This window comes from Triticum urartu, chromosome 1A (assembly GCF_056163025.1).
Source record: "Triticum urartu cultivar PI428250 chromosome 1A, HENAU_Tu73, whole genome shotgun sequence".
NCBI classification, from domain to species: Eukaryota; Viridiplantae; Streptophyta; class Magnoliopsida; order Poales; family Poaceae; genus Triticum; species Triticum urartu.
In genome coordinates, this window is record NC_141873.1 from 127,793,677 (window position 1) to 127,820,955 (window position 27,279).

The 27,279-nt window shown below is 50.3% G+C and overlaps 1 protein-coding gene across 1 annotated transcript; it reads right to left on the reverse strand.

The window, feature by feature from the left end:
* Positions 1-11,648: 11,648 nt before the first annotated feature.
* Positions 11,649-25,982, reverse strand: LOC147990343 (uncharacterized). Its single transcript, XM_087515602.1, has 3 exons — positions 25,844-25,982; positions 25,213-25,752; positions 11,649-24,436 (listed from the first exon to the last, which is right to left on the reverse strand). The coding sequence occupies exon 3, from the start codon at positions 21,636-21,638 to the stop codon at positions 19,365-19,367; it is 2,274 nt and encodes a 757-aa protein (XP_087371728.1). The 5' UTR covers positions 21,639-24,436; positions 25,213-25,752; positions 25,844-25,982; the 3' UTR covers positions 11,649-19,364.
* Between the last annotated feature and the right edge of the window lie 1,297 nt (positions 25,983-27,279).

Genomic DNA, 27,279 nt, shown 5'->3' on the forward strand with positions numbered 1-27,279 from the left:
CCAACAGGGGTCTGGCCCACATGTCAGTGACGCAACTGGACCGGCAGTTAAGTCAGTGCAGCTCAGTCCATATCTTACGTAGGTGTGCCATTGCTCGCTATAAATACTGCGCCTCCCACGACATCGCTATCTCCTCCCCCTCACGTTCACGTTCATCGCTATCTCCTACCCCTCCCTCTCACGTCGACCACCATGGCATCGCCCCTCCCAAGCCCTAGGAGCCCCTCGCTGCACCACGCGGATGGTCACGCGTCGCCGTTCCGTTCCTCGCCGCCACTAGTCGAGGAGGATGCGTCGGTGTTCCGCTCCTCGCCGCTACGCGACGCGTCGCCGTTCCGTTCCTCGCCGCCACTAGTCGAGGAGGACGCGTCGGTGTTCCGCTCCTCGCCGCGACGCGTCGAGGTGGACGCGTCGGCGTTCCCAATCTCGCCAGTACGCGCGCTGGAGGACGCGTCGGCTCCCCGCTACAAGGAGAACGCCGCGCCGCCCGCTGAGCCCCCCAGCCTTGAGGAGCTTTGGAAAGAAATGGATGTCGCCTTGTGGGAGGCTTTGGCTCCAGCAGAGCGCGCCAAAATAGAGGCAGGGAAGAAGGCCGAGGAAGAGAAGCGCACCGCGGAACAAGCTGCCTGGGAGGCCTATGTCGCGTCCGAGAGAGTCAGGCAATTGGCTCTTTGGCAGAAGGCTCGTGCGAGGGCTGTGAGGGTGGCGGAGGACGCCCGTGCTGACGCCCTGAGTGCAATCGGGCCCAAGCGCCTCATCTACGCTTGGCGGTACGTGGACCGGGTGCACGCTTCCAGCGAGGAGGAGTACCTGTTTGCGCCGGATCACCACACCGGTGAGATCGCGCTCGCCCGCCGGCAAGACGCCAATCAGCACCTCACGAGCTACGAGGCTGAGGAAGAGGCGTTGTGTCGGCGCGCTGGGAAACGGCCATGCACCAGGGCACTCGTGGCGCACCGCAAGCACTCCTGCGAGCGCCGTGGCTTTTAGGAGGAGTATAATTTTTGTTTCGTAAGGCGATCTCATTAGTTTTGGGACGCAAATGATAAATCCCGAACGTTCAGGAATTTTTAGCGTCCTTAATTAAGTATGTAAAAGGGAAAGTTTGGAAACCTTGTGTGTTCGTACGCATTTTGCAAGTATGTGCATATAGCACAAACTTTACTATATACTATCGCAGGAAAAGAATTCTATGAGACCAGGTCTCACGCGAGACCCATCCTAATGGATGACACGTGGCATTCACAAATCACAAAGCATCCCCCACCCCCCACTTAAAAGCCACGTGTCATCCATCAGGACGGGTCTCACCTGCTAACCGTGAGACCTGGTCTCATATACGAGTAATTTTTATCCACTATCGCACTACACGTCTCTCTCGATATATGCTTGCAGACTGTGCTACTCCCTCCATCCAGGTCAATAAGTCATCTTCGGTTGTGCACCGTGACCAAGAAGGAGGGAAGACTTATACACCTAGACGGAGGGAGTACTAACATTATGACGCGGTTTTTGTAGAAGTAGAAAAACAACACTAGTCAAGCTTGTGAAACGATTCAATGCAAAACAAATGCAAAAATGCTCGTTTGATTGTTTACTTTTAGCTTCCTTCTCTGTGGTTATTTCTCTGTCGTACTTTGTATGGAGTATCTCACTGGTTGGAAAGGCATGCAAATTCCCAAACCACTTCCTACACCCTGTATCTCACTGGTTGTCGGCGTTGACGTTGTCGCCCATGTCATCGAGGATGAGGTTGCCGAGGTCGGGGAAGAAGTCGTCATTCGCAACTAATCATGTGGACTAGCATAGTAGTAGGATACAGAGTAGAAACATGAATTTTACCATGATTTTGAACAGGAAGGACAGAAACACATACGGTGCAACGGGAGCTGCACCGTTGGCGTTGAGGTTGTCGCCCATGTCCAAACACCACGTAGACACGGTCTTTGAGCACGGTTCGTAGTCGTTCCACACTCGGGCATTGAAGTTTGTAACTATTTTAGATTAGAATATACTACTCCTCCGGTGCTAGTAGTAGAGCAGAGTCCTACTTTACTACTCTACTCAAGCAAGTTAGGGCATAGCATTGTAGGGAGTACCAGTACTGTGATCACTCAAGCAAGTTGTCTGGCATCGACATGACCCTACGCTGCTGGTATGTGTCTCGTAAGTCAAGCGGCGTGCTGTAGTCATCATCACCTGTCCACTTCCCGCAGCACATATTCGCTTCTCCATCTTTGTCCGCACATAATCTCGTCCAATCTTCCATCCCCGCTAAGGCGCCTCCCCCCTCGTCCGAAACCCAAGCACTAACAATGGCAGAACCGAGCAGCGTCCGCCGAAAGAGTCGCTGGAATTCGCTCCCCACGGAGGTAATCAAGCTCATTGTTTCGCGTGTGGACAGTCTCAGTACCATGCCGCTCGCGGCGTGCTCGTCGGGGCTGTATCGTTTACTCAAAGCCCTCAGGCCAGAGCTTTTTAAGCCAGCTCCTTGCTTGCTGATGCCTCCTGATCTTCAAAAACGGCGTGTCACATAGCATAACGATCATAGGGTGGCAAGCATCAACCCCCTTCACTGCGATCTGATCCCCGTCAGCCTCAACTACATTAACGGTATGTATTGGGTCGGCATGAACACGTCTTGGATGGTTCTCGTTGACGGTCGCGGCAGTTGGATGCTCGTGGAGGTTTACACCCGGCGATTGATCCCCCTTCCTTCGATTAACACTGCACTGCTTTGGCACCGCGGCCCAGAATACTCGGAATCTTACAGTAGCCAACATGATACCAAGTTTGATTTGCTCAAGGTTGTAATCTGCCAAGTGCCCACAGATCTGCGAATTATAAAGACTTCAGGCTAATTGCGTTCTTCAACCGCGGTCTCGCCTATCTGACAGGTCACTACGGTAAGTGGATAAATCTGCACGTCCATCGCAGGATCATACATCCTCCATGGTTCTCTGATGCCATTGAACACAAGGGCTTCATTTACGCTGTCGACTCCTTCTATGACTGGACGTATTGCTGGCCTACTCCAGTCATCGCTACAAATGGCTGTTACAGCAGTATGTTACTTTCCTATGATATCATGATGGCTTGCTTATATTACTGTCAACATTTGCTGAAAAAATATTCATGCTCATAACATGTTGTTCTTAAGATTGGCTAAACCAAGAGCCCTTTTTTATTTGACTCCAACTTGATATGATGTTGTAGGCCGCCTGGTGTCCCTACCCTTCCTAATCCCAGAACCTTTCAAAGAAAAGTGGCATGGCAGTTGCAGGTGGTTCCTGGCTCGATCAGACGACGGTGAAAGATTAATGATCGTTCGCACGTACCGGACGTGTTGTTTCGCAGAATACAATCACAGTCACTGCAAGGTCTTTGAGCAGGATCCCAGCTTCTCTGGGCCTTCAGGAATTTTTGACTGGAGGCTGGTAAGTAGCCTTGGTACACGCTCTCTGTTTGTCGGACTGAATTATCCGATTAACCAGGAGATAACCAACGACAAGGATCATGATGGCAGCGCGGTTTCGTTCATCAGGCAAAACTGTGTGTACACAGCGTACCATGCGTCTCTGCATGCACCATACCCTGATATGTGCCGCCACGCTCTGCAGCCCAAAGTAGGAGAGAGGGTCGCAAGTACCAGACTTCGACCTGCTGGCTGGAGTTTCCCCCGTCAGGCACCCATCTGGTTCAAGCCATCAGCCAATCTCGAGAGCTTAATAAATAGTAACGTCTAACTGAGCCAGTTAGTTAGATGCGTACACTTGGTGTAGTAGGATCTTTATTTAGTTTGATGCATACACTTGTTCTTTTTTGGTAGCCCTTTTGTAATGATGGCTGATGTTTGGTTTGGAAGAGAGAGCTGCGTCTTCACTCTTCTGGCCTGCTTACTGCTTCTGTTGCACCCCCAGCCCTGGTTGCTGCTGCTGCTATTTTCAATGTACAATCAGTAGTATATTTCGTCTGTTGGTTGAATAAATGTGTTGTTAGAACGACAAACACAATGTTTTGGAAGTCGTTGCACGGTTCGATCCTTTAGTGCCCCGTACCGTACGTAGCGCATACTATTTATCGTACGGAACACATTTTTTTGAAACTCGGAACACATTTTCCACTTGTTGATAACATGCAGCCCACTAATGAAGGCCCAATAGAGAAGCCCATAATTAACTAGAAGGGAGGCTCTCACATGAATCCGACCCAGGTACATGCTCATGGTCCCCTAAACATAAATAAGTAAATAAATAAATAAAGCTAAATGCTCATGCACTAGTTCTTTGGGAAAATAGGTAGCCCAGTATTTCTTTTTGAAGAATACCCAAGCTAGGCCTATTTGTTTTCTCCGAATTACTGGGCTGCAAATCTTTCAAGACGAGGAGGGATGCATTCCGGCCTGGCTTAAGAGTATGGTCAATGTCTGTTAAAAGTAATATCAAAAGGGGTTGAAAATTCCAAAAAAATATAGCAAATGGGATATGAGTTTCTTTTTTTGTTTTTGTTCTTCATTGATATCTTATACGTATTTCATTGGATTTAACATGACATAGTACTAATTTATTTTTAAATTTGTTTTACTATGGCTATTAATTTTTGGATTAATAATATTTCGTTCCCCAGCAAAAATTTGCGAATTTTTAAATTTTCCCACATATTTAGTTAATTTTTTGACCCTGGTACTGACCAGAAAATGGCCAGCAATTCTAAAAATGGGAAATGGGCTGCAATAAATTCCATATGAATTAGAAAATGAGTAAAAATTATAAAAATAATAGCAAATGGGCTGTACACGCCACAGATTTTGAGGCTGACTTGTTTACGCAAGGCTTTGTCAGTGAACACACGATTCTAGCAGCAGTTAGTGTTGGATGTCCATCCAACGGCCGACGTGCTTCTTCAATCTCTGATCTTCCCGCTCTAGCCGCCTAAACTAGCGCTGGCGGGACTGCCTGCTCCCTCCTCTTGTGGCCCGCTGTGATGCCACGCAGGCTTCCCCGGCCCACCCTACTCCCTCCGCTGGCCTGGCCGCACGCAATCAACTGCCTCCTTATTACGCGAAAAAAATGATTCCTCCCACTGACATCTGGGGCGCACCGGTTGGGAGGCTGACCTGTGGGCCTACTAAGTTGACGCGTACGCAGGGCTTGTCAACTTAGTCAACAAACAATTCTAGCAGCAGTAACCATTGGATTTGAATCGAACGGTCCTGCTGCTTCTTCAATCGCTGCTCTTCTTGCACCAGCCGCCCAAACCAGCGCCAGGGAGACCGCCTGCTCCTGCCTCCAGTGGCCGGCTGTGCTACCGATGAGGCCTCATCGCCCCCTACTACTCCCACCGCTAGCCAGGCCCTGCGGCGACGGCAGCCTCACACCGCAGCCGAACCAGTGAACCCTCGTACTCCTCTCTGCGTGGGCACCCACTGCCGCGTCTTCCCCGGCTCCACGTCGTCCCCTTCCTAGGCCTCGCCGTCGTCCACCGCCTTGGTGCTCTCGGCGCGTCGTGGTCAACGTGGTCAACGACATTCCATTGGAAGAGTACTGTACTTGGAGAGGCTGACAGCTGGGTCCACGGCCACAACCCAGTTTTTTTGTGATTTGCCAAGTAAGTCGCTTTGTCAGGCCTGTTGGGCTGCAAATCTTTCAAGACAAAGAGAGCTTTCATTCGGCTGGCGGAGAAAATGGCCCATCAGTAATGAGAAATGGGCTGTACATTTTTAAAACACATCAAACCGGCAATTAGTTTCAAATATCTTTTCTTCATTTCGAGATTTGAAATTACATTAATTTTATGTGTGGAGAATTTATTGGATTTTATATTGATATACATTTATTTTTAAAATTTGTTTGAATGTGAGTCGAAATTTTGGGATTAAAAACAGTTCGGACCGCACCGAAATATGCAAAATTTCGTATAATTTTTTAACCGTGGCCACAATATGGGCTGTAATGCTAACAAAAGGAATATGGGCTCCAAAAAACCCTTAATAGTTAGCAAATGGGCTGTAAATTATTAGAAATAATGGCAGATGGGCTGTATGCTGTTTTTCACAGATTTGAGGCTTTCCTAAAAAAAAGGTTGACGCACAAGCTGTGACTGTTGGATGGCCATCCAACGGCCGTCGTGCTTCTTCAATCTCTGGTCTTCCTGCTCCAGCCGCTCAAACAGGCGTCGGCGGGACTGCCTGCTCCCTCCTCCCCGCGGCCGACTCTGCTGCCGCGCAGGCCTCACCGCCCCACCGTACTCCCATCGCTAGCCTAGCCATCCCTCTACTCACCCACATCTGCTGTTATTCTCCGGCGATGGCAGACGAACCAGTAAACCCTCGTACAGTCGTACTCCCCTCCGCTTGGGAAACAACTGCCGAGTCTTCCCTGCCTCTGTGTCATTCCCTTCCTAGGCCTCGCCGTCGTCCACCGCCCTGGTGCTCTCGGCGCGGCCTGGTCAACGTGGTCAACGACCGACATGCATCTGAAGTGGACTGTACGTGGAGAGGCCGACAGCTGTGTCCACGGCCGCACGCAAGGAAATGCCTCCTTATTACGCGCAAAATAATGGTTCCTCCCCTGACATCAGGGCCCACCGAAAGGGCCTTTGTATTTCGCGAAAAAAACGTTACCACCGCTGACAACTCGGACCCACCAGCTATATCTTCGCACGCAAGGAAGTGCCTCCTTATTACGCTCAAAAAAATGAATACCCCCCTGCTAGCTGGGACCCACCTTGGTGGGAGGCTGACTTGTGGGCCTACTAAGTTGACGGGGACGGAGGGCTTTGTCAACTTAGTCAATATGCATGATTCTAGCTCCAGTGACCGTACGATGTCCATCCAATGGCCGTAGTGCTTCTTCAACTTCTGGTCTTCTTGCTCCAGCCGCCAAACCAGCGTCGGTCGTGCCTCGTGCTCCTGCCTCCCGTGGCCGGCTGCGATGTGGCGGAGGTCTCACTGCCCCTACTACTCCCACCGCTGGCCAGGCCATCCCTCTACTCACCCACACCCCCTGTTATTCTGCGGCGACGACAGCCTCACACCGGAGCGAACCAGTGAACCCTCGTACTCCTCTACGTGTGGGCATCCACTGCCGCGTCTTCCCCGGCTCCGCGTCGTCCCCTTCCTAGGCCTCACCGTCGTCCACCGCCCTGGTGCTCTCGGCGCGGTGTGATCAACGTGGTCAAGGAACGGCTTCCATCGGACGTGGACTGTACGTGGAGAGGCTGACAGCTGGGTCCACAGCCGCAGCAAGGAAGTGCCTCCTTATTATGTGCAAAATAATTATTCCTCCACCTGACAGCGGGACCCATTGGACGGGCCACCGTATTTCACGAAAAAAAACGTTTCCCCCTGACTTATGGGACCCACCAGCTACATCTTCGCACGCAAGGAAGTGTGTCCGGGAAAAAAATGATTCGCCCCCTGACTGCTGGGACCGACCAGCTACATCTTCGCAGGCATGGAAGTGCCTGAAAGTCGGGACCCGCCTGGTCGAAGCGTACGTGGCGTTGTCATTCTGGTCGCGAACGTGTACGTACATACTGGTCGATGTAGAGGCGCGCACGTGTCGTAATAGAGGCGCGCACGTGTCGTAGTAGAGGCGCGCATGTAGCATTTACATGTACGTACAGCGGCCAGGGTGCAAGAGAGAAAATACGGCCACGTATGTGTACATACGGGCGGGGTCTCGAACGCCTACTCGCGCATACGTACGGCGAGGGCTCGTGTACATGGCTGGGTCGGAATGGAGAAACAGTGTCGTCGTCGTGTTCATGGGGAGGCAACGGAATGCGTCGTGTTCAAGGGGAGGCAACGAAATGCGTCGTGTTCACCGGGAGGGCTTGGACGGAACAGGCGATGGAAACGAGGCCTGGTGTACCGCAGAACGGAGGAAACGGCCTTGTGTTCGACCGGCCACGTTCGAAACGGGATCCTGTTCAATGGGAGGGGTCTGGCGTACTGCAAAACAGAGGAAACGGACCTCCTACGGTCGAAACGGGGATCCTATTGATCGGGAGGGGTGTGGCGTACCGCAAAACGGAGGAAACAGACTTGTGTTGGAGCGCTACGGTCGAAACGGGGGTCCTGTTCATCGAGAGCAGTGTGGCGTACCGCAAAACGGGACTCCACGGGATACTGTTCATCTCCACCGTCGACCTCCTCCAGCCTCCACGGGCTCCTGTTCATCCAGCCTCCACGGGCTCCTGTTCATCCAGCCTCCACCGCGCGCTACTCCACCGGCTACTGTTCAACCACCCCTCCACCGTCTACTGTTCATCCAGCCCTCCACACCACGGGGTCCTGTTCAACCACCCCTCCACGGGCACCCCTCCACCGTCTACTATTCATCCAGCCCTCCACACCACGGGGTCCTGTTCAACCACCCCTCCACCGTCTACTGTTCATCCAGCCCTCCACACCACGGGGTCCTGTTGATCCACCCCTCCACGGGCACCCCTCCACCGTCTACTGTTCATCTAGCCCTCCACCACACCACGGGGTCCTGTTCATCCAGAGGCAACGCCACCACTCACTGTTCATCCAACCCCCCCCCCCCCCCGCAACGCTCACTGTTCATCCCATCGATCGGCTTCAGTTAGCAGTAGTAGCGAAGGAATCGCTCGATTGGGTTCAGTTAACAGCCATCGATCGATCGCTCGGGTTCAGTAACGCGTAGCCTGCAGTGCAATCGCTCGGGTTCAGTTAGAGCCCAACGCCTCGCTCGGGTTCAGTTAGAGCCAACGCCTCGCACACACGTGCGTACATGTACGAGAGAAACGCGCATCGCTCGGCCCCCGACCTCCCACCGTAACCGGGAACTCCCCGAAATTTCCCTCCCCCTCGCTTCTACCACGGTTTTTTCCGTCATGGACGGCCCAAAGAATGTTATGCAGCTGCGTCTCCGGCCTGCCCAGGACGAAAAGCCCATTTTCTGTCATGACTTTTTGTCATAGAAGTAGGAGCCCACCACATCTATGATGATACCGGGTTTTGTCACAATTATCGTCATAGAAGTGTCATATGTATGACAGAAAAAAAATTCGTTCGGCCCAAAATGTCACGGATGTGTCTTTTTTTTGTAGTGTTGGAACTTCTCTCTTTGCTTATACTCTTGTAGAACTTGTTGAAGTTCTTCACCATTAGGCTCAATTCTTCATTGAAGGTTTGTTTCTCACTTGATGATGTGGGAGCTTCACATGAAGCTTTGTAAGCACCACTTGACTTGTTATGGAGCTCCTCCTTATCCTTGAGTGACATCTCATGAGCAGCAATTCTTCCAATGACTTCTGTTGGCTTGAGATCTTTGTAATTTGGCATCATTTGAATCAATGTACATATGGTATCATATTTTCCATCCAAGGCTCTTAGGATCTTCTTGATGATGAATTTGTCGGTCATCTCTTCACTTCCTAAGCCGGCAATCTCATTTGTGATAAGAGCAAGCCTAGAGTACATTTCAGCGACACCTTCACCATCCTTCATTTTGAACTTGTCAAGTTGACTTTGAAGCACATCCAACTTAGATTCCTTGACGGAGTCGGTACCTTCGTGCATATCAATCAATGTATCTCACATTTCCTTTGCATTCTCAAGACGGCTGATTTTGTTGAATTCTTCGGGGCACAATCCGTTGAAGAGGATATCACAAGCTTGAGCATTGTATTGTAGCATCTTCAACTCTTCCGTGGTAGCTTCACGGTTCGGTTCCCTCCCATCAAAGAATTCACCTTGCAAGCCAATACACACAATAGCCCAAACGGTGAGTTATGTCCAAGAATATGCATTTTCATCTTATGCTTCCAACTAGCAAAATTAGTGCCATCAAAGTAAGGACCTCTATGGTGGTAATTTCCCTCGCTAGACGCCATACACTCCTAGGTTGTGAAACCAAGGCTATGACCACCAAAAGCTATGGAAATCAAAGCAAATGGAGACCAAAGCTCTGATACCACTTGTAGGATCGAAAGTATGTCTAGAGGGGGGTGATTAGACTACTTGACCAAATAAAAATCTAGCCTTTTACCAATTTTAGTTCTTGGCAGATTTTAGCAACTTAGAACAAGTCAAGCAATCTTAACACAATTCAAGCAAGCATGCAAAGAGTATATGAGCAGCGGAAAGTAAAGCATGCAACTTGCAAGAATGTAAAGGGAAGGGTATGGAGGATTCAAACTCAATTGGAGACACAGATGTTTTTGTCGTGGTTCCGATAGGTGGTGCTATCGTACATCCACGTTGATGGAGACTTCAACCCATGAAGGGTAACGGTTGCGCGAGTCCACGGAGGGCTCCACCCACGAAGGGTCCACGAAGAAGCAACCATGTCTATCCCACCATGGCCATCGCCCACGAAGGACTTGCATCACTAGTGGTAGATCTTCACGAAGTAGGCGATCTCCTTGCCCTTACAAATTCCTTGGCTCAACTCCACAATCTTGTCGGAGGCTCCCACGTGACACCTAGCCAATCTAGGAGACACGACTCTCCAAGAAGTAACAAATGGTGTGTTGATGATGAACTCCTTGCTCTTGTGCTTCAAATGATAGTCTCCCCAACACTCAACTCTCTCTCACTAGATTTGGATTTTGTGGAAAGAAGGTTTGAGTGGAAAGCCACTTGGGGAAGGCTAGAGATCAAGATTCATATGGTAGGAATGGAATATCTTGGTCTCAACACAAGTGTAGGTGCCCAGTCAAAAAAAAACACAAGTGTAGGTGGTTCTCTCTCAGAAAAGGTAAGTTGGAAGTGTAGGTTTGTTCTGATGGCTCTCTCCATGAATGAAGAGGTGGTGGAGGGGTATATATAGCCTCCACACAAAATCTAACCGTTACACATAACTTCCCAAACTTGGTGGGACCGAATGGTTAAACTCGGTAGGACCGATTTAGCAAAGGTAGTGACCGTTAGGGTTTTCGGTGGGACCGACATGCAACTCGGTAGGATCGATATGGTTAGGGTTAGGGCATAACGTAATCTCGATGAGACCGATTACACAAACTCGATGAGACCGATTTTGCTAATAAGCTAACCAGAGAGTTGGTCAGGTAACTCAGTGGGACCAATCGCTCATTTCGGTGAGACCGAAACATTACGAAGGGAAAACAGAGAGTTTACATTGCAATCTCGGTGGGACCGATCGCTCATCTCGGTGAGACCGAAATGTTACGAAGGGAAACAGAGAGATTACAACCCCATCTCGGTGACATTGAGATCCCTATCGATGAGACCGATTTGCCTAGGGTTTGTGGCAGTGGCTATGACATTTGAAACTCGGTGGCGCCGGATAGGAAGAATCGGTGGGGCCGAGTTTGACTTTTGGTTTAGGTCATATGTGGATGTGAGAAAGTAGTTGAGGGTTTTGGAGCATATCACTAAGCATTTTGAGCAAGAACCTCATTAAGCAACACCTCGTCCCTCCTTGATAGTATTGGCTTTTTCCTATAGACTCAATGTGATCTTGGATCACTAAAATGGAAAATGTAGAGTCTTGAGCTTTGAGCTTGAGCCAATCCTTGGTCCTTAGCATTTTGAGGGGTCCACTTTTCTCATCCAAGCCATGCCAATCATTGATCTTTCCTAAGATATTAATCTTGAAATAGCATTAGCTCAATGAGCTATATGTTGTGAGGAATTACCAAAACCACCTAGGGATAGTTGCACTTTCACCATATGGCTCCTGCCAGTTGCCGATAACTCGGTTACAAAACATGATCATCTCATACAATTAAAATATATCATCATGTCTTGACCATATCACATCACAACATGCCCTGCAAAAACAAGTTAGACGTCCTCTACTTTGTTGTTGCAAGTTTTACGTGGCTGCTATGGGCTGAGCAAGAACCGTTCTTACCTACGCATCAAAACCACAACGATAGTTCGTCAAGTTAGTGTTGTTTTAACCTTCTCAAGGACTAGGCATAGCCACACTCGGTTCAACTAAAGTTGGAGAAACTGACACCTGCCAGCCACCTGTGTGCAAAGCACGTCGGTAGAACCAGTTTCACGTAAGCGTACGCGTAATGTCGGTCCGGGCCGCTTCATCCAACAATACCGCCGAACCAAAGTATGACATGTTGGTAAGAAGTATGACTTGTATCGCCCACAAGTCACTTGTGTTCTACTCGTGCATATAACATCTACGCATAAAACCTGGCTCAGATGCCACTGTTGGGGAACGTAGTAATTTCAAAAAAATTCCTACGCACACGCAGGATCATGGTGATTCATAGCAACGGGAGGGGAGAGTGTCGTCCACGTACCCTCGTAGACCGTTAAGCAGAAGCGTTATGACAACGCGGTTGATGTAGTCGTACGTCTTCACGATCGACCGATCCTCAGTACCGAACTTACGGCACCTCCGCGTTCAGCACACGTTCATCTCGGTGACGTCCCGTGAACTCACGATCCAGTAGAGCTCGGGGAAGAGTTTCTTCAGCACGACGGTGTGATGACGATGTTGATGAAGCTACCGTGACAGGGCTTCGCCTAAGCACCGCTACAGTATGACCGAGGTGGATTATGGTGGAGGGGGCACTGCACACGGCTAGGAGAGATCTTTGTGATCAACTTGTGTGTCTAGAGGTGCCCCCTGCCCCTGTATATAAAGGAGCAAGGGGAAGGCCGGCCGGCCCTTGTTGGTGTGCCAGGAGGAGGAATCCTCCTCCTAGTAGGAGTAGGATTCCCCTCTTTCCTACTCCTACTAGGAGGGGAAAAGGAAGGGAGAGAAAGAGAAGGAAAAGGGGGGCGCCCCCCTCTCCTAGTCCAATTCAGACAAAGGGGGAGGGGGCGCGCTACCTGCCCTAGGCCGGGCCTTCTCTCTTTCCCTTATGGCCCAACAAGGCCCATTAGCCCCCGGGGGGTTCCGGTAACCCCTCCGATACTCCGGTAAAATCCCGATTTTACCTGGAACTCTTCCGATGTCCAAATGTAGGTGTCGGTGTCAAAACCGGCGGATCTCGGGTAGGGGGTCCCGAACTGTGCGTCTAAGGCGGATGGTAACAGGAGGCAGGGGACACGATGTTTTACCCAGGTTCGGGCCCTCTTGATGGAGGTAAAACCCTACGTCCTGCTTGATTTATTCTTGATGATATGAGTATTACAAGAGTTGATCTACCACGAGATCGGAGAGGCTAAACCCTAGAAGCTAGCCTATGGTATGATTGTTGTTATTGTGTCCTACGGACTAAACCCTCCGGTTTATATAGACACCGGAGGGGGCTAGGGTTACACAGAGTCGGTTACAAGGTAGGAGATCTACATATCCGTATTGCCAAGCTTGCCTTCCACGCCAAGGAGAGTCCCATCCAGACACGAGACGAAGTCTTGAATCTTGTATCTTCATAGTCCAACAGTCCGGCCAAAGGTTATAGTCCGGCTGTCCGGATACCCCCTAATCCAGGACTCCCTCAGTAGCCCCCGAACCAGGCTTCAATGACGATGAGTCCGGCGCGCAGATTGTCTTCGGCATTGCAAGGCGGGTTCTTCTCCAAATCCCGAATACCTGTTAAATAGTGTCCGGCTTCTCGTAAATGGTGCGCTCCTTGGCTTCTACGCCCAATAATGGCCACCTTCCACGTGTCAAGCGAATGTGGAGAGCCATGGTGTTTTTACATTTACCCCCTAGCTATGCAAATGAGCTGTCTATTAAAGAGACGGGGATTCAGATCCAAACCACACCATCCTCCCTTAGCGAGTATTCATCGGAGCGCACCCGGAAGAAATCCATTCCATCATGGCCGATCGATGCAGCTCCTCCTCTCGTTCCCCCAGCCCCAAGCCTGGAGATTGGGAGAGGTGTTCCGTCCCGCACAGCCAACTAGTGAAGCTTCAGACCCAGGGATTTCTTCCCCCAGCGTATATGGTCCCGGTTCGAGCTGGGCTCGCCACCTACAATGGCGGAGAGCAAGCGGAGAGCTTTCCCAATCCCTCTAAGGGAGAGCGGGTATGCCTCGTCCCCTATTTGATAAGAGGACTCGGATTTCCAATTCATCCGTTTCTCTGGGGGCTCCTGGAGTTCTACGGCCTCCAGTTGCACAGCCTTACCCCTGCATCCATACTACATATCGCGGGCTACGTAGCCCTTTGCAAGCTGTTTTTTGGGTTGCGAGGCTCATTTAGCACTGTGGAAGAAGTTGTTCTGCCTTGTGCCCTGTTCTCAGAGGGGTCAATATATCAAGTGGGCGGAGCCGAAGTATGGCGCCTCGCCGGGACCGGATATCTATCCGGAACCCCGAAGAAGGCGTCCGAAGACTGGCCTTCAGAGTGGTTTTATATAGAAGACATACCCCTTCCGGATCCTATTCGGATCGGCCTTCCTAAGTTCGACAATGCTCCTTTGAAGAAACGCCTGAGCTGGCGCCCATGGAGCCCCCAGGAAGAAGATGACGAAGACGTCCTTTACCTGATGAGCCGGATAAAGTTATTGGCTCAATCCGGACTGACCATGATCGAAGTCATGGCAATGTGCATTATGTGGGGTGTGCAGCCGCTTCAATATAGAGGCCACCCCATGTGGGATTTCAACGGGGAGGATGACGCCACCCGCTGTGGCCACAAGGGGCCGGACTCGACCGCTGCTCTAGCAAAAATCTTGTCCGATTTGTACAAGGGAGAAGAGGAGGAATTCCTCCGCGTCAATCCACAGGGCGGATTTTCTATGTATAATCCTTCGAGCTGGGTAAGTCAAGACCTTTCATGTCCATCCGTTCCCATATTCCCATAGTTAAGTATTTTACCTTGCGATTTCAACGCAGGAGCTGCGTAAGGCTGTAAGGGAGATCAACAGCCCGCCTCCACAACCAGAGGATCCGGAGCGATCCCTCGACCCGGCCTCCCAAGAGGATTTGGACATATCTGTGGAACTAATTGATAGGGTGTTTACCAATTAAGCAGCGACGAGGCCTTGGTGGCCATTACGGCCGATTACCCTGGGCTGCTCGCATCTTCGCAGGTAACTGAGACCACAGTCCCAACATTTTGAAAAGGATTCATCCTTGTGCACTTTGCTTACCGTATACCAATGGTGTTTTACAGGGGAGGCCCTCGGGACGTCATGCCGAGCCCGCGGCGACTAGCCAGCAAGGGGCTGCGAGGCCGAGCAGGCCGAAAAGAAATGCAGTCCGGACTGAGACACCGGCGCAGCGGTATGGCGCGCCACCTCACTCCATGGTATCATTTTTAAAGGCATATTAACGCTCGTGCTTTCTTAGGAAGAAGAACGCTCGCCAGACTATATCCGGAGTGGTCGCCAATCATGCCTCCACCAGTCAGGCTCCAAGGCTGGACCCGGAAGCGGGAGCGAATACGAGGCGCACGCCGGATGCTCCTCCGACAGAGGATGCGAACAGAATGTCCACCACAAATTCCAAGGTGGAGAGCGCCATGAACCACAGGCGTCGCCGAGCCATTCTCCGTGACGCTTGTTTCTCCCAAGAGGCATTTGACGCCTTCAACTCGGGAGACGCGTACCTCCGTGTTGCTCAGAATGGTCTAGCCAGAGCCACAGACCAATATGTAAATGATATACAGGTGAGAGAATTTGATGATTATATATAGTAGCAGCCCCTGAGACTTGAAACAGTTAGAATAACTGATTTAAGGATCATTTTTTATGCAGGTTCTTACAAAAAAGAATACCCAATTGTCCCATGAACTTGAAGAGTGTAAGGCCCAACTTCAGGCCGCACTTGCTGCCGAAGAGAAGTCCAAGAAGACCCCCTCTGGTAACACATATTTAAAATGATAGATACCGTATAGAGTGCGGCATATGTGCACATCTGACAACAAATATTGCAGATGACGCCGGAGGAAATCCGGATGAGCAACATCTCTTACGCCGGCTAAAGGCCGGCGAGAGCGTGCTTACGAGGGTTAGGCAGGAGAAAAATAATCTCCAGGATGCCAACACCCAGCTGGGCGTGGAACTGAAGGACGTTCGTGCCCAACTGTCGGACTCCGTGAAGGAGAATCAGCGGCTTCAACGCAGCATTTTCAGTATGTGCTTGAACGAACTTGTTAAAAAGAGTTCGGCGAAGAAGCCTGCTAACAGAGTTATGTCTGTAGGTATGCTGACGGGTCGTCCCGCGGATGAGATGCCCAGGTCTGCGGGTGATCTTCTACCAGAGCTGTCGCAACTGCACGAACGAGTTCGGCGGGTGATGCGAGGTGTTGCCCAGGCCTTATGGCCATCCGACTCCCTGCCTGAAGGTCTTGGAGAGCTTGTGGAGAAGCTTAAGGGAGCGCGGTGGCGCTTCCGATTATGGAAGATATCGGCCTGCCGTCAAGGTGCCAGGGAAGCCTGGGCCATGGTGAAGACACGGTATACCAAGGCTGACCCAAACCACATGGCCGAGGTCGGACCTGTGGGGCCCGATGGGAAAGAGATCCCCGTGAGCTTAGTGTACGGACAAGTAAAATTGGCCGCAAAGTATTCCCAACAGGACTGTAGACTAGACAGCTTGTTGGATGGTATAGAAGAGGAATTTAACCAGTCAAATTGACTATGTAATTAAATTGACATGTATAATGCCTTCTAGCCAGATTGTAGATCATTTGTCATGGCGGACCTTTCCGCTTCAACCTCGGGACCCGATAGTCCGGAGTGTATCCGAGTACCCTCTCGGTTATGTAAGAACCGGGGCATGCATGTAAACCAGGCGTAGGGGTCATTAGTGCTTGAACAGACAAGTGCCCAACTAGTTATGTTATATTACATGGTTAGTAAGAAACATCTTCCAGGGAGAATAGTTCCGTTAGGGGTTCCTTTCCCTGGGTTCGCATGCCCTAAAGTGCATGTCCGGACTGCGAAAAGAGACGCAGAAAAGAGCATCTGGGGGCACATATATAAATAAGTAAAAAATCATCTTTTGTTCACCGACCGAATATTCCCTTAAGAACGCTACCTTTCGGCTTCACCCAGTCTGAGGTACACATCCGGCTGACCCGGCAGTAACAATCGCAGAGGTGCTCCCCTTATGCCCTAGCCGAATTAACGGGAACGTAGGGCATACATACAAGAGCCAGGCAACCCAGCTTGGCCAAAACTTAAGTCATATCGATGCATATAATGGTGAATAAAAGGTACATGCGGAAGAATGACACATGTGCTAGGCATGAAGCCCGTATAGATAAATAAGCTTCTGTGAGAGAAGCCCCCAGGTATAATGAGCGCGGATAGCGCGTCCATTGTGCGCAAATAAGGCACAAATTGGCCCTTAAAGGCTGTGAGAGAAAAGAAGGGGAGAAGGAGAGAAATAAAAGACATATAGTAAAAACTGGACAGAGGAAGGAGACGAACACAGAGTCCGGCGCTAGGCGTAGAATCTTCGGAGTCTGGCTACGTTCCATGGGTTCGGCTCGAGTCGATTATCCGATGCATCCCGCAGACGGTACGCTCCACCCGTCATAACTTGGTCAATAATGAAGGGACCCTCCCGTTTGGGCTTGAGTTTGTCCTTTTTCTTCTCCGGCAGGCGTAGAACTAACTCGCTAATGTTATAGGTTTTGGCCCGTACTTCTCTGCTTTGGTATCTTCGAGCCTGCTGTTGATAGAATGCGGAACAGGCTTTTGCCACGTCACGCTCCTCCTCCAGGGCGTCCAAACTGTCCTGCCGATTGAGCTCAGCTTCTCTTTCTTCGACCATGCGCACTCAAGGTGAGTCATGAATTATGTCGCAGGGCAGAACCGCCTCTGCGTCGTATACCATAAAGAATGGTGTGTATCCGGTAGTGCGAGTCGGCATGGTCGGCAGCCCCCAGAGTACGGCGTCGAGCTCCTCTACCCAGTGCGTGTTAGATTCCTTTAGGGACCGCACTAGTCTGGGTTTGATGCCGCTCATGATAAGACCATTTGCTAGCTCGACTTGACCGTTAGTTTGTGGGTGATAGACGGAAGCATAGTCGAGCTTGATGCCCATGTTTTTGCACCAGAGTTTTACCTCGTCGGCCGTGAAGTTCGTGTCGTTATCTGTGATGATGCTGTGGGGGACGCCATAACGGTGTACAACCCCGGATATAAAGTCTATCACCGGTCCGAATTCGGTCGTTTTAACAGGTTTGGCTTCTATCCATTTGGTGAATTTATCCACAATGACCAGCAAGTATTTCCTCTTGTGGGTTCCCCCTTTAAGGGGTCCAACCATGTCGAGCCCCCAGACCGCGAAGGGCCAGGTAATGGGGATTGTTTGGAGGGCGGTGGGTGGCATATGGCTTTGGTTTGCAAAAAGCTGGCAACCAACACAACGTTGGACTAAGTCTTGAGTGTCTGCCCGGGCCGTCGGCCAATAAAAACCTATACGGAAGGCCTTGCTTACAAGGGCCCGGGCTGCAGCGTGGTGGCCTCCGAGTCCGGCATGAATTTCAGCCAGAAGCTTCCGCCCTTCCTCTTCGGAGATGCACCTTTGAAGGACTCCGGTGGTGCTTTTCTTATAAAGCTCTCCCTCATGGACCTTATAGGCTTTAGATCGCCGCACTATGCAGCGTGCCTCATTTTGGTCCTCGGGGAGTTCCTGCCTAGTTAGATAGGCCAGGAATGGTTCTGTCCACGGGGCGATGACGGCCATTATAACGTGGGCTAAAGATGTTATTTCGATGGCAGAGCCTCTGATTATGTCAGAGTGTTCGGTATCGTGCATTGCGGTTGGGTCCGGGCTGTTATTGTGGGTTCCCCTTCCCATACCACGGATGGCTTGAACAGCCTCTCCAAAAAGATGTTGGGGGAGTGCATCGCGTTTTGCACCGATGCATGCGAGGACATCTTCCGCCTGATTGTTTTCCCGGGCTACATGGTGAAATTCGAGCCCCTCGAACCGAGCTGATATTTTTAGGATGGCATTGCGATAGGCCGCCATTTTCGGATCCTTGGCATCAAAGTCTCCATTTATTTGGGATATTGCAAGGTTCGAATCCCCCTGCACCTCTAGGCATTGAATGCGCATGGATACTGCCATCCGGAGACCATGTAAAAGGGCCTCATATTCGGCTGCATTGTTGGAGTCCATATACATTATCTGGAGTATGTATTGAACTGTATCTCCGGTTGGGGACATCAAAACGACGCCAACCCCCAGACCAGCCAACATTTTGGAGCCGTCGAAGTGCATGATCCAGTTGGAATACGCGCCGTACTCTTTAGGGAGTTCGGCTTCCGTCCATTCGGCGACAAAGTCGGCCAGTACTTGCGACTTAATGGCTCGCCGCGGCTTGTAAGTTATGTCGAAAGGGAGGAGCTCAATGGCCCATTTGGCAATCCGGCCCGTGGCATCGCAGTTGTTTATAATATCATTAAGTGGCACTTCCGAGGCTACTGTTATCGAACACTCTTGAAAGTAGTGTCGCAGTTTCTGGGATGCCATGAATACCGCGTATGCTATCTTTTGATAATGCGGGTACCGTGACTTGCATGGAGTAAGGACAGTGGATACATAGTAGACCGGCTTTTGAAGGGGAATTTAGGTCCGTCCGTTTCTCGTTTGACGACGAGCACTGCGCTCACAACTTGATGGGTTGCCGCAATGTATAACAGCATTGGTTCGCCAATGTTTGGCATGGCCAGGACTGGGTTGGTTGCTAATATGGCTTTTATTTCTTCCAATCCGGCTGTGGCGGCATCCGTCCACTCGAAGTGTGTGCGCCGTAGGAGGCGATAAAGGGGTAATGCCTTTTCTCCCAGGCGGGAGATAAAGCGGCTTAGAGCCGCCACGCATCCGGTTAATTTCTGGATTTGTTTGAGGTCTATTGGGATATCCAACTGTGACAGAGCTCGGATCTTGGCCGGATTTGCTTCAATTCCTCTACCGGATACAATGAAGCCCAGGAGCTTTCCGGCAGGCACGCCGAAAACGCATGTTTCCGGGTTGAGCTTGATGTCATATGTTCGGAGGTTATCGAATGTGAGTCTCAAGTCGTCTACTAGAGAGTCGACATGCTTGGTTTTGACGACCACATCATCTATGTATGCCTCCACTGTTTTGCCGATCTGGTTTGCCAGACATGTCTGAATCATGCGTTGATATGTCGCGCCGGCGTTTTTGAGCCCAAAGGGCATTGTGTTGAAGCAGAAGGGGCCGTATGGTGTGATGAATGCCGTTCCAGCTTGGTCGGGCTCCGCCATCTTAATTTGGTGGTAGCCGGAGTATGCGTCGAGGAAACACAATGAGTCGTGTCCTGCGGTAGAATCGATAATTTGATCGATGCGGGGGAGGGGGAAGGGATCCTTTGGGCAGGCCTTGTTGAGGTCCTTGAAATCGACGCACAGGCGCCAGGATTTATCCTTATTTGGTACCATCACCAGGTTTGCTAGCCAGTCCGGGTGTTTTATTTCTCTAATGAATCCGGCCTCCAATAACTTGGCTAGTTCCTCTCCCATAGCTTGTCTCTTAGGTTCAGAGAAACGCCGAAGAGCCTGCTTGACCGACTTGAATCCTTTTAGGATATTGAGGCTGTGCTCGGCCAGCCCGCGTGGGATTCCTGGAATATCTGAGGGATGCCAGGCGAATATGTCCCAATTCTCGCGCAGGAAATCTCGTAGTGCGGCGTCCACGACGGGGCTTAACCGTGCCCCGATAGTGGCTGTTTTTGTAGGGTTCATTGGATGGACTTGGATTTTGACTGTTTCATCCGCTGGTATAAAGGAGGTAGACTTGGATCTCTTATCAAGTATCACGTCGTCCCTATCCACCGTGGAGCGCAGCGCAGTCAGTTCCTCGGCCGCGAGGGCTTCGGATAATGCCTCGAGGGCCAATGCGGCTGTCTTGTTTTCGGCACGGAGTGATGTGTCCGGATCGCTAGCGAGAGTGATGATTCCGTTGGGCCCGGGCATTTTGAGCTTCATGTACCCGTAATGGGGTATGGCTTGGAAGATTGCGAACGCCTCCCGCCCTAGAAGGGCATGGTATCCGCTATTAAACGGGGCCACTTGGAACGTAATCTCTTCGGACCTGTAATTCTCTGGCGTGCCGAACACCACATCTAGTGTGATTTTGCCTGTACAGCGCGCTTCTCGACTGGGGATTATTCCTCTAAAGGTTGTGCTGCTTCGCTCGATGCGGTTCCAGTCTATTTCAATTTTTTGAGGGGTTTCCTCATAGATGAGGTTTAATCCGCCGCCGCCGTCCATGAGCACCTTGGTGAGTCGAAAGCCATCCACAATTGGACTGAGGACCAATGCAGCTGGTGCTCGGGCTGTTCGGAACTTAGGTTCATCACTGGCATTGAAGGTAATAGCCGTGTCACTCCATGGATTTATTGTTGCCACATGGTAGATTTCGGCAAGGCTGCGGAGCATTCTCTTTCGCCTATTATTTGATGCGAAGGTCTCAAAGACTGATAATACCGTATTGTTATCCCGGGGGTGGTGCTTTGTGGCCTCTGGGATGAGAAGATCCTCGCCACTTTTGGCTACCTGCCTGAGTATCCAACTTGCTCTAAGGCTATGTGTTGGTGTGGCGCCTTCTGTATTATGAATTTTGCAGGGTCCGTTGAGCCATCCCTCCAGTACGGTTCCATGCCCTGTAGAGGGTTTTTGCTTTTTGGTAGTTGACCCGGGTGTACTGTGATAATGCACCCTTTTATTTCGGACTGGGTTTGTATTCAGGGCCGGATTATCCCAAAAGTTTGTTTCGGTTTTCCAGGCACTTTCCATCGCACAGTACTTTCGTACTATGGACGCCAAGTCAGCGAAGCGTGTTATCTCACGGCGATTATGGCGTTAAGGATTCCCTTGTCTGTGCAATTATTGCAGAAAAATAGGATTGCGTCTTCCTCGCGACAGTCCTTAACCTTGTTCATCGCAAGGAGAAATCTGGCCCAATAGTGATGTACTGTTTCCTGGGGCTCTTGCCTGATGTGGGAAAGATCGCTTATGTTTGGTGGGTGGGTAGAATTGAATCCGAACCCTTACCCGATCTGGGATCCAGGGGCCGAGGAGTTTCCAATTTTGGAAGTTCCGGTTCCGGGGTGTTACCCGATAATCCTGGCCCGCTACCTGACTCTAAGTTTAGGGATTGGATGTTGTCCTCCCGCGAACGGGCATCCGGCTCGGAGAGCTCGGGAATCCGGACATAGTTGGTCCTCAAGATAGAGGAAAGGTCACCGCATTGTTCCTCCACCACTGCAATATGATGGGTGACCGGTGGAGAGTTAATCTCCCTTTGATCGGGTTTAAGCCCAATCCGATCATAGTCCGTAGCGACTCCTAAGGCGGCGATGCGATCCAAGAGCTCGTTTAAGGAAGCGAGCTCCATTGGACCCATCTGTTCAGCGAGTGCCGATTTGACATGGAGGCTGTTTTCGATGACCCGAGAAGTCATCGTCGGTGTGGCGGCCGAACAGGCGGTCATGATGAAACCTCCTAGCCGGAGAGTTTGGCCGACAGCCAAAGCTCCCCCAATAGTAGTACCGTCTTTAAAGACGAGACGAGACATCTTCCTTCTGGCGACGACACAATGGAACTCTCAACGAAAGCACCAATGTCGGTGTCAAAACCGGCGGATCTCGGGTAGGGGGTCCCGAACTGTGCGTCTAAGGCGGATGGTAACAGGAGGTAGGGGACACGATGTTTTACCCAGGTTCGGGCCCTCTTGATGGAGGTAAAACCCTACGTCCTGCTTGATTTATTCTTGATGATATGAGTATTACAAGAGTTGATCTACCACGAGATCAGAGAGGCTAAACCCTAGAAGCTAGCCTATGGTATGATTGTTGTTATTGTGTCCTATGGACTAAACGCTCCGGTTTATATAGACACCGGAGGGGGCTAGGGTTACACAGAGTCGGTTACAAGGAAGGAGATCTACATATCCGTATTGCCAAGCTTGCCTTCCACGCCAAGGAGAGTCTCATCCAGACACGGGACGAAGTCTTCAATCTTGTATCTTCATAGTCCAACAGTCCGACCAAAGGTTATAGTCCGGATACCCCCTAATCTAGGACTCCCTCCGGTACTCCGGTAAAATCCCGATTTTACCCGGAACTCTTCCGATGTCCAAATGTAGGCTTCCAATATATCAATCTTCATGTCTCGACCATTTCGAGACTCCTCGTCATGTCCGTGATCATATCCGGGACTCAAAACTACCTTCGGTACATCAAAACATATAAACTCATAAAACCGATCGTCACAGAACTTTAAGCGTGCGGACCCTACGGGTTCGAGAACTATGTAGACATGACCGAGACATGTCTCCAGTCAATAACCAATAGCGGAACCTGGATGCTCATATTGGTTCCTACATATTCTACGAAGATTTTTATCGATCAAACCGCATAACACTATACGTTGTTCTCTTTGTCATCGGTATGTTACTTGCCCGAGATTCGATCATCGGTATCCCAATACCTAGTTCAATCTCGTTACCGGCAAGTCTCTTTACTCGTTTCGTAATACATCATCCTGCAACTAACTCATTAGTTACAATGCTTGCAAGGCTTATAGTGATGTGCATTACCAAGAGGGCCCAGAGATACCTCTCCGACAATCGGAGTGACAAATCCTAATCTTGAAATACGCCAACTCAACAAGTACCTTCGGAGACACCTGTAGAGCACCTTTATAATCACCCAATTACGTTGTGACATTTGGTAACACACAAAGTGTTCCTCCGGTAAACGGGAGTTGCATAATCTCATAGTCATAGGAACATGTATAAGTCATGAAGAAAGCAATAGCAACATACTAAACGATCAAGTGCTAAGGTAACGGAATGGGTCAAGTCAATCACATCATTCTCCTAATGATGTGATCCCGTTAATCAAATGACAAATCATGTCTATGGCTAGGAAACTTAACCAACTTTGATTCAATGAGCTAGTCAAGTATAGGCATACTAGTGACATTCTGTTTGTCTATGCATTCACACATGTATCAAGTTTCCGGTTAATACAATTCTAGCATGAATAATAAACATTTATCTTGAAATAAGGAAATAAATAATAACTTTATTATTGCCTCTAGGGCATATTTCCTTCAAAATCAAGGAACATAACACCAGTATGACAGAAACTAGGGCGGCAAGAGTGGAACAAAACACCAGGCAAAAGGCCGAGCCTTCCACCCTTTACCAAGTATATAGATGCATTAATTAAATAAGAGATATTGTGATATCCCATGATATCCATGTCCCAACATGGAACAACCTGCAACTGCACCTGCAACTAGCAACGCTCTAAGAGGGGCTGAGCAAAGCGGTAACATAGCCAAACAACGGTTTGCTGGGATGGTGAAAAGGTAGAGGCTGTCATGGTAATTTGGGAGGCTTGATAAACAAGTGGTAGGTAGCACGACATAGCGATAGCATCAAGACAACTAGCAGAGCAAAAATAGTAGTGAGATCCAGAGTAACGGTCATCTTGCCTGAAATCCCTCTAGGAAGAAGAACGAGTCCATGAAGTAGACGAATGAACGTAGTCGAACGGGTTCTCACAATCGGAACGTAACCAGAACTATCAAGGAGAAGCGCAACCGGAAAGAAGCAAACATCATGGTAAACATACATATCATAACCGTGGCATGATGCACAATCAAGTATGATGCATGTCCGGTATAATGAGGCATGGCATGGCAAAGTGCAACAAACAATTCTACAAATTAAGTGGAGCTCAATATGCAACTCGTTGCATATTGACGAAAGACCACATTCAATTATTTAGTTCACTCTCGTTTATGTATAAGACAGGATTAAATGTTGGTTAACATGGCAAGAGGTGAAGCATAAGTAAACTAACTATTTCGGCAAGTTTAAATGAGTCTGGAAATAACAAACAACAATTTCGGAAAATCCGCATATGCATATTTTGAATTTGGTACTGGTCTGCCCTAAACCATATGTTAGAGTTGTTAAACATGTAAAGTAATGCCACCATGCTAATCTATGCATTATTCTACCCCATTTACATATAAAGTTTATTTAAAATAGAGTACGGTTATTTAGTTATGAAATAAACCATTTTAATATGTCATTATGCAAAAAATGCAAACATCAAATTAAATATTTTAATAATGAATTAAAGTAGCATATTATGAAACTAGACAAAATTCTAAGCATTTTACATGTTTAAAGTTTTTTACAAGTGATGCACGGTTCTGGGGTAATTAAATGCATGAAGCTTGGGGGGTTTTCTGCAAAACAGGCAACTCTTGAATAATTGCTAAAATCATCCAGAGGGGAAAAACCATGTCAGGCCGAATCTGAGCACTCTGGGCTGGGGGAGCTGCTCACCATGGGCCAAGCCCGTTGGTGCGGGGAGGAGGCAGGCTGAAGCGGGCGAGCTGGCGGCTGGGCCTTGGAGAGGAGGCCGGTGGAGGCAGATCTGAGCCTTAGGGAGGGGCTGGTCCACGTGGAAGGTTGAAGCGGTCAACGGGCGCAGGCGGGATCGAGCAGCGCTCGATGCAGAGGCGATGCAGCGGCTGTTGCTCATTGCAGGGGAAGCAGAGGCCGTCGACGGTGTACTTGGTGAAGGGCGGCGCGACGCTTGAAGCAGAGGAACAACACGACGACGAGGGCGGCGCGCGGGTGCTCGATGCGGTCAACGGGGAAAACAGGAGCTCTGTTGCGTCTCCCTCATGCTCGATGCAGAAGCAGAGGAAGAAGGTGCGGCGGCGCAGAAGCTTGGCGGACGGAGGCGAGCGGCGCTGGGCGTCAGGAGGTGCGGGGAAGGCCGGGACGGTCCCGATCTGGGAGGGCCCGAGGCGGACGAGCGGTTCCCGGTGGTGGCTTGAGCATCGGGCGGCCATGGAGCTCCAAGCGCCCCTGTGTTCCCTGCGAGAGAGAGGAAACAGGGAGATGAGAGGGAGAGAGAGAAAGCGAGGGGAAGGGAGAAGAAACAATGGCGCGGGGTGAGGGGGCCGGCCTGGAGCTGCTGCTGCGGTGGCACTCGACGGCGGCAGAAGGGCGGCTGCGCTCCGGTGGCTTGGACGTCGGTGGCGTGACGACGGGCGATGACGATGGGGGACGAGGGGTTCGGGTGGCTGCGCCTGGATGGGGCGCTCGAGCTCCTACTCGACCCCATCGGGGCTGGTTGTGGGAGGAGGCTGGCGAGGAGAGTCGCCGGCGCGATGAGGTGGAGGCTTGCGGGAGCGGCGGCGATGGATCGGGTCTGGGCGCAACGAGGCTAGCGGTTGTGGGCGCTGAGCTACGTGAGGGAGGCAGGGAGCTGCGAGAGGCTCGCTCGATCGTCGGATCTTTGATCCGATGGTCGGGATGGAAGGATGGCCTGGATCAGATCTGGTTGGCTGGTGGCTGAAAACGAGGAGGAGGGGAACCTGAGGGGGATTTGCTGGAGTGGCGGCGGCGAGGGACAAACCTCCTAGAATTTAGGGTTTGGTTTAGGAGTTGGTCTACTATATATTGCAAATGAAATTTAGAAAGGGGCCAGAATGACCCTCCGATTTAGATCGGACGGTCGAGATAATTAGCTTGGGGGAGTCCAACAAATAAACGAAGATGTTTTAGGGATATTTGGGGATGATTCAGACCCAACGGTAATGACTGAGCTATTCAGATTCAGGGCAAGTTTCGGGCAAGTAGCAACTGGGTCTGTGGGCAGGCAGAGAGGTTGCATAGGCAGACAAATAAGAGGGGGAACAAAACCCGGCTGGACTAAGGAAGATCAAGGGAGACAAAGAGGAAAACGACAAGTACAACCGATGCAGGTTTTATAAAAACATGCGGATGCAATGCTCATGATGACATGATGAAAAAGCACAAATAAAATAGAGCTAGCAAATAAAACACACGACGACAACGAAAAACATGGAAGCCGTCTTGAGCGTCAATCTCGTGTCGTCACACGGGACCCCCGTGCGCATGGGGCCAACTTACCCTGTGCGCACGGGCCTCCCAGGTATCGGCCATGGACGCCCTTTCTTGCCTCCCAAGTCATCCCTTCCTCCCACTAGCTATATATTTCATACCCAGACCATTTCTTAGGTTAGCAAAGTATATGTAAGACATTGATAGAGCTTTGCTCCTTATACCACTCCTCTTGGAGATCAAGACCTCTTAGGAGAGGATCTCTAGTGGATTTCAAGACCTCCTTTTGGAGAAGACTATCATCAAGACCTCACCTCCTTAGGAGTGGGAAGAACCTCACCTTTGTGCTTGTTTCCTTAGATTGTGCTTGTATTCTTGTGGATCTATGTGTTCGCTATTCTGGTGGATGTGTGATTGGGTTTTGTTGGAGTGAATTCCTCTTTGTGTTCTTGGTGTTCAATCACCCCCCCCCCCCCGCGCCAAGTGTGAAAAGATCTCACTTAGGGTTTCCCCTACAACACCTTGTCCATCTGC